The following is a 12,750-nucleotide window of genomic DNA, read 5'->3' as shown; positions in this document are numbered from 1 at the left end:
TCTTTAACTTTATGTATATTTTAGTGCTGTCAAACTATTCAAAATTTTAATCAGATTAATCGCAGGGTTGCTGTGGATTCATTGTGATTAGTCATAATTAATTATAATTCATTTTTAATCTGTATTAATCATGTTTCACTTTGCAGGAGCAAACAGACTTAAGAAGGGAGATGATGGGTTAATTGCACTAAAATTTTAATCAGATTATTCATGATGATGGATTAATCTGCATTAATGTGTTAATTTTGACAGCCCTAATATATTTATGTTTTTCATTTTTATTTATTTTTGCATTTACTTTCTCCTCTTTGTAAACCTTGAAAGACAGGGGGTAGGAGGGTTGGGACTGGGATTGTATGTCCATGTTTACTTTGTATCCATGTACTGTGATTCTAACATTCAAAATTTCAATAAATATATGTAAAAAAAAAAAAAAAGGGAAAAAAAAGAAAAAGAATGTGATTCGGGGAGTAATGAAAACTGCATCGACATGACCGACCACATTGTAGACCTGCTGCTGCCTGTACAGAGCACACTGTATTATCAGATCAGTCATATCACTTATTTGACCTTTTTTAGCTCAGATTGAAGATACAGGTCAATCTGAGCCAGGACAAACACAAAGCAAAGGTTTTTTTTCATTTCCACAAGTGGTCAGGAAATAAACCCCCACAGGCTAAACCTTCTCCCATACCGTCCTGTTCTGGTGACCTGAAAATTCGCTTTGAAAACTATTAAAATAACTGTGTATAAATGTGATTATGATTTTTAGATTCTAGGTTTTCCTGATAATTACTTAATGCTATTTAATTTTGTAAACCTGTGACTATCATTAATCCTTAAGTTTGGAAATGAAGTAAGAAATGGAGTAAGAAAATAACTGAATTTTACAATACACATTCATGTCTTTATGGAAAACTGAAGCCTAAATATGACAATCTTCTGTAATGAGTCATAGCATCTGCAGTGATCATGGCTTTCTCTGAAATCTTTATTTTCTAAAGCCTTGAAAAAAGGCAAAAGGAAGCGCTTCCCTTCAGATGACTTGAATGATAACATGCTGAAATAATCATGAATACAAAATGTCACCAGAAAAATTATCTATTTAAGGTTTACCGAGGGGTTCAATAATAAAGCTTTCTGAGCTGTAAATTGAATTATATGACATTACTTTGATGAAATACACCAGTGCTGATGTAAATAAATCAGCAAATAAAAAAACAACTTTTTTTTTTTTTTTTTTTTTAAATGGGTGAAAATCAACATGCTACTTCCTGTCTTAAGTCATCCCACCATGTTTCAAGGCAAAGATAAGTTCACCATGAAATTTTTATATATAAAACAAAACAATGAAAAACATTAATGCCATCCAATCATTAGAGGTCTACCACATGTCCTTCATTTGTCATTCACTGTATCTCATTCATCTTCCAACAGGAAACTGCTCCATTCAATTCACATCACAAATGTACATTCTTTACTGCTGCCTCATTCGGCTGATTTGTTTGGCAGTTTGGAACCGAAATATCATGTTGTTTATTTATCCTTTATTTCACAGATATACATACTGTCACATGCAGGTCATATTGGAAATGTTGAGTCTATTCGTATTTTATGCCTGTATTTTATTTTATTCAACTTAGTTCTATTCTTATCTTACTTTTGTAAAATTTTATATTCTAGTTTGTCATCTTGTTTTAGTTTTTGCATTTATATGTTTTGTTTCTGATGTATTTGATTTGGTTTGATTCGTGAATTCATTCTCTGAATCTTTGAGAGGATCCTATGGGTGATTTGGAATGATATAGAATAGATTTAAAATTAACCTATGAAGGCACATGTCTTTGTTTCTTTGTAGTTTGACGCATAAAGACCAAGTGCTACTTTTGTGTCAGTTCCCAAAGGAATTTTTGTCTATATTTAACCTTTCTTAAGCGATTTATCACCATTTATTAGAATATTATCCACTGAATTTTGCATTTTTCAGTGTAAATCAGGTATTTTTCCTTATATTTAATTTCCTGGTCATGTAGATGTTTATAAAAGCTCAGAGTAAAGTTGAGGGGTTTTATATTAGAAACATAGGAAATTGAAGAAAAAGTGACTTTTTTAATAACATCTATAATTAACTGAACATAAACCAAGTGTCTCCATACACTGTCATTGATCCAACTCTATGGGTTTTACTGGTGAATCAATGTTGTAGAAGATGACGGTGTTTCCACATTCACTAAGGAGCCTCTGAACATTCAAATGGGTCATATCTGATGACCCTGAAAAGATGACAAACTGTATTTTACGCCAATTATTTACGTGTATTGATAGGATTAGGGCTTCAATAGTTATTTAACTTTTTATATCAGTGAGTGATTTTGGTCGCTGGGTTTTTATGGGTTAATACAATAATAATAAAGATACTTGAACTTGGGGGGGGGGGGGGTATTAGACAGATGGTTTACCTTGAAGCCGATCTTGAGGTCGTCACAGAGCTGTGAGCAGCCACTCAGTTTACTGTTGAGACACTCGTTGATGAAGCAGTTGAGTTCATCAGAGCCGTCGCCACAGTCATCGTTGCGGTCACACAGGAGGGTCTCGTTCAGACACTTCCCATTGCGGCACATGAATGCTGACTCATTACACGTCCTCTCTGAAATCAGTGACAAATGGCGTGTTACATTAGTGTCACGGAAACAGGATGCTGCTTAAGCCCTTTAGTGCAAGACTTTTTCCTATGATTCATATTTTATCCTGTCGGTGAAGTAATAGCACAGCAATTTTGTAGGTAAATAGAAATTTCAATTCATACCGGAGTCGGTGCAACGAGGGTTCTTAGGAGCTTCATCAGAACGATCCTGACAATCAAACTCTCCATCACACTCCCATTTCTTCTGGTTGAGGCAGCGGCCGTTTGCACAACGGAACTCATCTGGACCACATGGAGGGTATTCTACAGCAGAAAAAAAGCCACTCTAATAAACAAACTGCTGTGTATTAAGAACATTTATGTGTAAGTGCAACCAGAGCTGGAGGTTGAGAACTAGAAAAAGGGTACAAACATGATTCCTATATTAACCCTTTCATGCATGATTATAAAACTGAGTGGGATTATTACTCCCAAACAAAATTTAAATGTGTCCAAATGGATTATTGTGAGTGAGATATACATATTACAGTTGATTGTTTGTAACAGCTAAAACACAACTTTAATCATAAATATATTTTCACCATAGTGTCCAAAAGTCTGTTTCCATAATGATAACACATGATTTAGAAATTAATCCATCTTAATCTTAGTATAATATCAATTATATGATAATAAATTACTATGTGATTTTTTTTTCTATTAGAAAAAGAGTAAAACAGAAAGTAAACAGAAAATCTGCATAATAATTCTAAGTCTGAAGTGCCATAATTTCAGCTAATTTCACCAGCAGCGAAATGTGAGGAGGCCCCAAAAAAAGGGGTAAATACTCATGCCCCATAGACTTTACCTCACGAAGACAGACAGTTTTTATTATCATCTATTGTATATACACTGCATTTCATTGGACTTCTTATTTTTTAATTTGACTTTTTAATGTGCATGCTGAAGAAGATGCTGCTAAATTACTTTTCTTTGTAGCATAACAATGACATAAAGTTCTATTCTATTCTATTCTATTCTATTCTATTCTATTCTATTCTATTCTATTCAAGGGTAATTATTGTAAATATTATGGTTTCAACAAAATAACACTTTGCATTTCCCTAACAACTACACACATTTACTTATTCACATTCACACTTCTCTCCTTTATTTCAAAGCAAAATTCCATGTCTTACTCCTCAGTTTTCATTGATTTCTTACTATCTTGTGCACTCACCGCATTCTGGGGACTCATCGGAGCCGTCGGCACAGTCAATGTCGTGATCGCACACAAAGTGTTTAGGGATACACTGTCTGTTCTGGCACATAAACTCGTTGTCGCTATCACAAGTGTTGTTGGTGTACACTGAAAATAGAAAAGAATACACTTGACTTAAAACACACAGAGACAAGAAGACAGATTTCCCTTGGGGCTGTTTTGCAATTGTCCCACTCACTGCAGCCAGCCTTGACACTCTCGTCAGCTCCGTCAGGACAGTCCTTGTCTCCATCACACTTCCATCGCTGAGGCACACACATATGGGAGCCTGGACACTGGAAAGCCTCAGGACTACATGTCTTGGACTCTGCAGGGTTGTGGGAAAATTACACAATGATACAACATAAATAAAGAATATAAATTCACTGGAAAAAATCTAACTCTTACCAAGTGTACTTTTCTAGTCAAAATATCTCATCACACTTAAAATAAGACATAATCACCTAAAGAGTAACTTTTCAGTGAGAAATAAGAACTTGTTTTTAGACAATAGATCTTGAAAATATTATTTCAAGAAATCTTATTAGGATAATTTTCTATTGTTCCATTAGCAGATTTTTTTCCTTGAATTAAGCAAAAAAAAAGTCTTGAATAAAGCAAAAAAAAAAATCTGCCAATGGAACAAGTGAAAATTATCTTAATAAGATTTTTTTTTTCAAGATCTATTGTCTAAAAATAGGTTCTTACATCTCACTGAAAAGTCACTCTTTAGGTGATTATGTCTTATTTTAAGTGTGATGAGATTTATTTTTTTTTTTTTTTTTTTTTTTTTTTTCATTGTGTATCTCCAAAAGTACAATACAAAAAAGAAAGAAATTCACATTTTATGATACAAGATTTTGTGATACACAAAAACCCCACCCCCCCAGAATCAATGGCGACCCCCATACCAACCCAACCTGGATCTCAAAATACGAAAATCACTAATAAAAACAAATACACGTATATAGATGAAAGAGGGTATAATTTACAGATATAAACAGACAGGTGACCAGGATAGTCATAGATAATTACATTGCACTCCTTCTTTAACCATAATGTAAACAGCATCCCACATACTAAGGGTTTTTGTGTTGAGATATTTTGACTAGAATTGAGAAAAATACACTTGGTAAGATTACGATTTTTTCCAGTGTACAGGTCAATGATTCTAGTGGGTGTAGGAGAAAGTACTTTCATGCACAGGAGTCAATAATATGCCACTTACTGCATTTCTGGTCTTCATCAGAACCATCCCCACAGTCATCAGAGCCGTCACACACCCAGTGGCTGGAAATGCAGCGGTGGTTCGCACATTCAAACTGGGTGGATGTGCAAAATTTGTCTGCGAGAGAGAGCAAAGACAGCTCAGCGTTCTGGACAAATGACTTAATTCACCCTAACTGTAACTGGTGTTTTTCCATGTGCAACGGAAAGCCTAAAACAGCCCAGTCTGGTCTTTGTGGTTTGTTCTGTGTACTCAAATAACAAGAATGAATGATCGATGGCAACTCTGCAGCAGACTGACCACAGTGCGTCTCATCAGCTCCATTCTCACAGTCGTGTTCCTTATCACAGGTCCAGCTCATAGGAATGCAGCGACCACTGGGACAAGCAAAGAAGTTGACTGGACATTTAAGTTTCCTTTTATCTGCAACACAACACAAGAAAGAAAAAGACATATTAAGCTCTGATAATTGAAAGGAATAAAAAGAAAAACAGGAAAATACATGGATTAAGGCATCCAACCTGGGCAGTTCCTCTCATCTGAGAAGTCTCCACAGTCATTGTTGCCGTCACAAACCCACGAGGACAGGTAACACAGGGTAGTTTTCTCACAGCTCTGGAAGGAGGCACCTTTCACTCCCAGTCGGAAGAAACGGGAACAGTCAGTGGGTTCTGTGAATAATGGAAAAGGAGATTTAAGTCATCTATTTTAGCTAATATTCCCCATTCTTCTTAAACTGGAGTGGACAGCTAATTTTCCCCTTAAACATTAGTGGGAAAGCGAAATATTTATAGCAACGAGAAATAACAGTAGAAGATTATGCTGGGTTACTCACGGCAGTTCATCTCGTCACTGGCATCCTCACAGTTGACCACCTGATCGCAGCGGCTGTAATTGGAGATACAAGTTCCATCTTTGCACTGGAACTCTCCTTGTTTACACAGGGTCACTGCAGGAGGGGTGTACGAACGGATAAATTAGAGCAAAGCACAAACTCACAAACAAAACCTGCTACCCAGACGCCATAAGACTGTACAACTCAAACCACAACTGAACAATAACACACGCAAGTGCCGCTCATTATGTGCAAATACAACACTACAACATTCAGCTATGCAATCTACTTAAACAATATAAAGTGTAATTACTATAATATAATGTGTAATCATCTGTTTACATTTCAGTCAGTTATTATTATTGTTGTTGCTGTTATTATCTGCATTATCTGTTGCTTTCTGTTTTCCCTTTTAAATGTGTGTTTTTTAAATGTTCATCTCACCATCATCATACCACATATTGAATGACAATAGAGTATCTGGAATCTTGAATAATCAAGTCGTCTATGCCAGTCACAAATAAGAACATTAAATAAAAAAAGCTAAATAAGAAACCACCTAAATAGAATATCCAAAAGCTTAAGTCCAGTCATATCTTCTATAGCTCAACACTTGAAGAATGAAATTGGCAAATTTCAGTAAAAAAAAACAAAACCATAAAACCATAAAACCTTTAAACAGACAAATTAGCACAGTGCACTCAGTAAACGGTTAAATCTTTCTGGCTAGTTACGTACATGTCCCACATGTATGCTTCTGAAAAACATTTCTTACTGTTACAAGGCAGTTCGTCAGAGTGATCCCCACAGTCATCTGTGCCATCACACCAGAAGTGGTGACCGATACAGCGACCATTCATGCAGCGTCTGTAGCCTTTTTTACAAATTCGATTGGCTGTGGAGAAAAGGCAGTCGAGTCAGTTGAAGAATAAAGTACAAATATGGCCTGAGCCTTCAATTCCAAACCCTTGAATGAAACATGTTTGATTATCTTGAATAAAAGGTTTAATTATCTGTTTATTTATTTACCCCTTACATTTCTTCTCACAAGGCTCACACTGCCTTCTTCTAAATAAAATGAATCTTACTTTTATTGTCTCTATAATAAAACTCAACCTCTACATTTGACCCATCTTTGTGGGTGGAGGAGCAGTGAGCTGCCACTGATGTACATCCTTAGGACCTACTCCAGATCTATACCAGAACCAAGGTCAAAGACATTGATGGGAGAACTAACCTAGCATTCAACAATCAGCCATATCATTCTGACCACTGATAGGAGAAGTGGAAATTATAGTGATTATTTTATTAGAATGGGACCTTTCAATGGGTTGGAAATATGTATTAGGCAGCAAGTGAACATTTAGTCCTCGAAGTTGAAGTGTTGGAAACAGCAAAATGAGCAAAATAAGGAACTGAGGGACTTTGACCAGGTCCATATTGTAGCGGTGTTGAATGGTTCAGAGCATCTCCACAACTGCAGGTGTTCCTGGCCTGGTGTTCTGTTTCGTACGGACCAAAGATGGACTAAGGAACTACATCCCAATCTAATAATAATGGCGTAAGATTTCTATAGCGCTTTTCAAGGCACCCAAAGCACTTTACATTATTGATCCGTTATTCATTCACTCTCACATTCATACTCTGGTGGTAGTAAACTATGTTTGTAGCTGCAGCTACCCTGGGGCGGGCTGACGGAAGCATGGTCGCCAATTCGCGCCAAGCGGCCCCTCTACCCACCACTGAACATTCATACGCATTCATACACCCGTATGAGTGACACTGGAGGCAACCGCCAACCCTTCGGTTATTGGACGACTCGCTCTTCCTCCTGAGTGGTAGCCGCCCCTGCAATCTAAGGACAATTGATCATCTGTTGGCAAAATAAAGCTGCTCCATGGAAGTCCATCTGCTGCTAATGTCTTGGTCCAGATACTTCAGCATACCTTCAGAGGTCTGTTGGAGTCTGGGCCTCGGGTCAGAGCCGTTTTTGTGGAAAAAGGAAAACCTACACAATATTAGACAGGTGTAATCATGTTCTGCTTCCATACATGCTGGACTGGTTGAGATCCATATTTGGTAGGTACTGACCACTTCACACTGGGAATGAACAACAAGAACTGGAGATGCTCTGACTCAGTAATTCATCATAATTTCCCCTTTGTCACAGTTGCTCAGATCCATACTCTTGCCATTTTTGCTGTTTCTAACACATCAACTTTGAGGATTAAACATTCACTTGCTGCCTAATATATCCAACCCACTGACAAGTCCCACTGTACTGAGATCATCAAAATTAATTCCACATCTGCCTGTCAGTGATCCTGTATATAAGGCTTTGATAGTGGCAGAAACTGAAAAACCTGGAGGAATCCCACAAGGCAATCTGTAAACTGGTCATTCTGGTGTTTCAAATGATTTTATTCTTCTCAAAGTAAGACCAACAGCTGAGTATCTGACTGATGACCTGTGACAGCTGATCTAAACTCACCACAATACGACTGCTTCTCATCAGACTTGTCCTTGCAGTGTGCCATGCCGTCACAGGTCAGGCTGTAGTTGATACAGTCGCCGTTTCCACACTCAAAGTCATCCACGCTTCCACAGGACACGTTCAGTGCTGGTGAGTTAGAAACGCAAATTCAGTGACATTCAACTTTCATTCAAGTGAGATGTCACCTTTTATTTCCTTTTCTTACAAGAGCAGGTGTTGTCGTCCAGAAGTTGTCTGTCTCCGCGGCAACTGCAGTTGACCCGTCCGTCAGATGTGGGTAGACACAGGTCTTGGCAACCTCCGTTATTTGTTCGGCAAGGAGAAAACTCGCCTGATGAAAGAAATACTCAAGTGAATTAGTTTGGGAAGTAATATTATTTGCTTTTTTTCTCTTCTGCAGACATTTTATTCAACATGTCAAATTATAAGAACAGCAGAAAACACAAAATAAAGCAATAAGGCTCCAGAGGCGGTGGTTTACAGTGATTTTAAAACAGCTAAGGGCTGTTGTTAGGCATGTCACTAAGCTCAGCGTGGCTTATTGCATTTAGAAAATGGTTACTACAAATATGAAGCAAGGTTTCATGAATACCGCAACAAAAAATGCAATACTCTTTAGTTCACAAATAATCATTCTTCCACCAAGAACTGCTGTTTTCCAGTGACGTTTAGCAGAAGAGTTGCCAACATGTCAAGATTGAGGTGATTAATAACATGATCATTCATCTGGATATTTATTATACAGTTCTTGAAGTATTGTCATGCTAGTATTCTTTTTCTCTGATGCAGTTGAGGTTCAATTTTGCACTGGCAGAAGTAAAACTGTTCCCTCCAGCATCTTCTGTCTTTATAGTCTGGTTGCCAGTAAGATTTCAGGGATGATTCACACTTAAACCACAGCAGAGTCATGTTTTCATGCCTCTAGGACTGCATTGGAGAGGTTTTGTGGTGCTTTTCACTGCTTAGCCCACCCAGTAAATCACATTTCACAATGCAAGAATTACATTTTGAAACAATTTGTTTGTCAGAGTCATTCGTTTGTGCTGGGTTCTCTGCTTCATGACTAATACCATGTTACTAAATTATATAATGATATTGTGTTACACTATTTAGAGGTGCATGTTTTTATGTCATTTTTTAAAAATCCGATCAGGTTTTTCCCTTAAATTTATAGAGTTCCTCTATAGTAATAAATTTTAGTGTTTTTGTGGTTCATATTCATATTCAAGAGGATCTTGCATCTGTCTTGGCTAACTGTTTTTTATGTTGTATGTGGTCTCTAGTGATGGAACTGGAATACTTAATACATGGCAGTGAAGCACCCATTTCATGCCCCAATGAAGATGTTTCCAGAGCCAGAACCTGATTTTTTTAAATCATTATTATTATCCAAGTGCCTCAGATTGCAAAAGTGCCTTGTTGAAATGATACCACAGTGAATGAGCGCTGTAACCAAAGCTAAAGGCGATCCAATAGAGTATTAGACTATGCCAGGTTGAGTGGTGATATTAAGATGCAGAATTATTATTGGACAACAACAGCTTTTTATAATTTAAAAACTGTTCTGAACTAGTGTCCAAAATATCAAGTAATAAACAAGTCTCTCAGAACATCAAGACTTGTTTTTGCAGATATGGAGGCCATTCTTGAACTGCATTAATGAAATAAAAATCTAAGAACTGGTTTTACATCATGCATATTAGAGCTGCACAATATATTGTTTGAGCATCATCATCGCAGTGTACATGTGCGCAACAGTCACGTCGTAGGCCTTGCAATGTAGGAGGCAAATGAACTCGATGTGTTCTCAACTAATTTCCACTTGGGTACCTGACACACACTGCGTGCAACGATCCACCAATCACAATCGTTCTTAATCAGTTTGCTGAAGCAGACCACGCCCCTGGACATGGAGTGAGTGGCTGGTAACAACATTGAAAAATGAGCAACGAACAAGAAAAAATCACCAAAAAAGATTTGGTTGCCAAAACAAGACTAATTTGTTAGACCATTTACGTTGGCACCACACAGCTATTAAATCCTCCTGAGTAGTTTTTCATATCACAATATACACTACGAACAAAAAGTTATGGATATTTCTTTTGTTTTTGTCTTTTTTTTTGTCATTTTTGCCATTTGTAAACAAAACTATGTCTGGTCACTAAAAAAATGTGTTTCAATTCAATTCACACACAAAAAAAAGTAAAAAGTGCTGTGCAAGAATCTTAAAAAAATAGTCCAAAAATTAAAAATGTCCTTAACTTTGTTTATAGTATATATCGCAGGGTTAAAAAAAAAAATCGCAATGTCAATTTTCTCCAATATCGTGCAGCTCTAATGTATACCAAATAAAATATCTATTGTTAAATTTTTTTTTTTTAAATTGGATCTTATTTATTTGTTTTGTTCCATCTTTTTTGTTATTCACACTGCAAAAGAATGGCAATTACTACTACTGTTAGCATTACTTTCCATTTTTTGTTGGTTAATATGTGAATTGTTTGCAGTATGTACATAATCAAATAGATATTGTGTGGTGTTAGTGGAAGGGGAGTGGGTATGTAATGGTACTAATATAAAATGTCTAAAAAATTTTCCCTCTCCATCATACAAATGACCATATGTAATGACTTAAATATCAATAAAAAAAGCTGAAAGTCAAGTCTAATGAATACAAAACGTAGGGTGAGTGCGCTGAATGATACTTACAGCTGTTGGTGTCATTGGCCACAGCGATGATGCCCATTGGCTGCTGAGGGATGTCGGCTCGCAGCACTTTCATGTCTCCTCCTGTGTATTTGTCAGCTCTGAGGACAGCCCTCCTCACCCAGTCCGTCCAGAAGATGTAGTCTCCATACACCGCCAGGCCAAACGGATGGACAGGCTCATTCTTCAACAAGACCTGCAGTCGGAAATGTTCAGCCATTATTTCACAGAACGCTGAGATTTAAGACCAAGCTTCATCCTGTCTTCTATGTAGCCAAAGGACAAATTAAAGGGCTGTCTTACATAACGGTTGCTTCCATCATATTCACAGCGCTCAATCTTGTCCAGTGTGGCATCAGAAAAGTAGAGTTTCTCAGCACGGTGATCTATTGCCAGGCCATTTGGAGTTTTAATGTCACTGCCGATGATTACAAGCACGTTGGCTCCGGTCAGAGACGCCCGCATTATACTGGGAGCCTGTTCGTTCCAGTTGGTCCAGAACATGAGACTGAAGTGGGAATAAACACAGGACAACTATAATGATCTGCAGTGGGAACTTAAAAATGGCTTTATGTAAAGGTTAGGGTCGACTGAAGTAAAATAAATCTGCTGTTTAAAGGAAAATAGAAAGAGATATTTCTGGAAATGCGCCTTGATAGAGCACAGTAGTTTTGATATGAATGACTCACTCCTGACACTCGTCCAGTACAAAGGCTCTGGGGTGGTCTTCTCCAGACATAGTGACCACAGTGTTGCGGTTATAGGCCACAGAGCGGCTCTGGTCCACAGTGTGGCGAGTGATGGTGGATGTTGTGTAACTGGTCCAGTAGAGCGTATCCCAACCACGGTGATATGCCAGACCCTCAACTGACCCGACATCTGTGGAGCAGAGAGTGGAGAAGGTGATTCTCTGTAGTATTCTATTACAACCTCACCCAAAAACTACTTCACCAATATTAACAAGACTTTTTGGATGGGTAGGGCATTGGTCAAAGACGATCTCATTACATTTTAGAGGAGATCCATCATCATTTTCTCTAACTTAAGCTGCATGGGACTAGTATAACCTGTGTACCTCTGGGGATTTGGAAATCAACCCCCACATCTGTTTCATATGGCGCATTCACACAGCATAAGTCTGTTTTTTACTTGAATTCACAGACATTATTCCTTGGTTCTGATGTCAAGGACAGGATTACCACTTACAGAAAAATACTGACAGAGGGAAATATGTATACATCTACCTGTCACAAATTTCATCATATTTTGAGATGTTGCTTCCCTGAGACTTAATTTTGCCCTTTTGGGGAAAATCCCCCTACCTTGGCATGCAAAGCCATTTTAATCATCACTTATCATCACCAAGAATGGTTGAAAAAATGCACAGAGGAAACTGTTGCAATGTTAAATGTTACAAATCACAGAAACGTCAGTTCTCACCAGACTGATATTATCACAGGCCCTCTGTGTTAGCTAAAATATGGTTGGTAATTTAGTGTAGATTGTTTTACTTTACGAATTACAGACACAGAATGTTTGCAAAGGATTAAAAACCAAAGATGTCCTCCACAATTATCAAAAATACACTGAAAAAAATGCCTTT

At 37.5% G+C, this 12,750-nt stretch overlaps 1 protein-coding gene across 2 annotated transcripts in view; it reads right to left on the bottom strand.

Moving 5' to 3' along the window:
• LOC115423024 (low-density lipoprotein receptor-related protein 1-like) overlaps positions 1 to 12,750 on the bottom strand; it is a 137,234-nt gene that overhangs the window by 30,895 nt on the left and 93,589 nt on the right. For both annotated transcript variants that reach the window (XM_030139712.1, XM_030139713.1), the window contains exons 42-55: positions 11,837 to 12,026; positions 11,451 to 11,655; positions 11,151 to 11,343; positions 8,647 to 8,772; positions 8,439 to 8,567; positions 6,723 to 6,842; positions 5,948 to 6,061; positions 5,634 to 5,783; positions 5,413 to 5,535; positions 5,113 to 5,229; positions 4,084 to 4,212; positions 3,864 to 3,992; positions 2,807 to 2,947; positions 2,460 to 2,647 (exon numbers count right to left, since the gene is read on the bottom strand). In XM_030139712.1, coding sequence (XP_029995572.1) covers positions 2,460 to 2,647; positions 2,807 to 2,947; positions 3,864 to 3,992; positions 4,084 to 4,212; positions 5,113 to 5,229; positions 5,413 to 5,535; positions 5,634 to 5,783; positions 5,948 to 6,061; positions 6,723 to 6,842; positions 8,439 to 8,567; positions 8,647 to 8,772; positions 11,151 to 11,343; positions 11,451 to 11,655; positions 11,837 to 12,026 — 2,054 coding nt within the window. The remainder of the gene's footprint in view (positions 1 to 2,459; positions 2,648 to 2,806; positions 2,948 to 3,863; positions 3,993 to 4,083; positions 4,213 to 5,112; positions 5,230 to 5,412; positions 5,536 to 5,633; positions 5,784 to 5,947; positions 6,062 to 6,722; positions 6,843 to 8,438; positions 8,568 to 8,646; positions 8,773 to 11,150; positions 11,344 to 11,450; positions 11,656 to 11,836; positions 12,027 to 12,750) is intronic.

Source organism: Sphaeramia orbicularis, chromosome 7 (assembly GCF_902148855.1).
Source record: "Sphaeramia orbicularis chromosome 7, fSphaOr1.1, whole genome shotgun sequence".
Classification (NCBI taxonomy): Eukaryota; Metazoa; Chordata; class Actinopteri; order Kurtiformes; family Apogonidae; genus Sphaeramia; species Sphaeramia orbicularis.
Note: the sequence above shows the minus strand (reverse complement) of the source record. Positions and strands in the feature narration are given on the sequence as shown.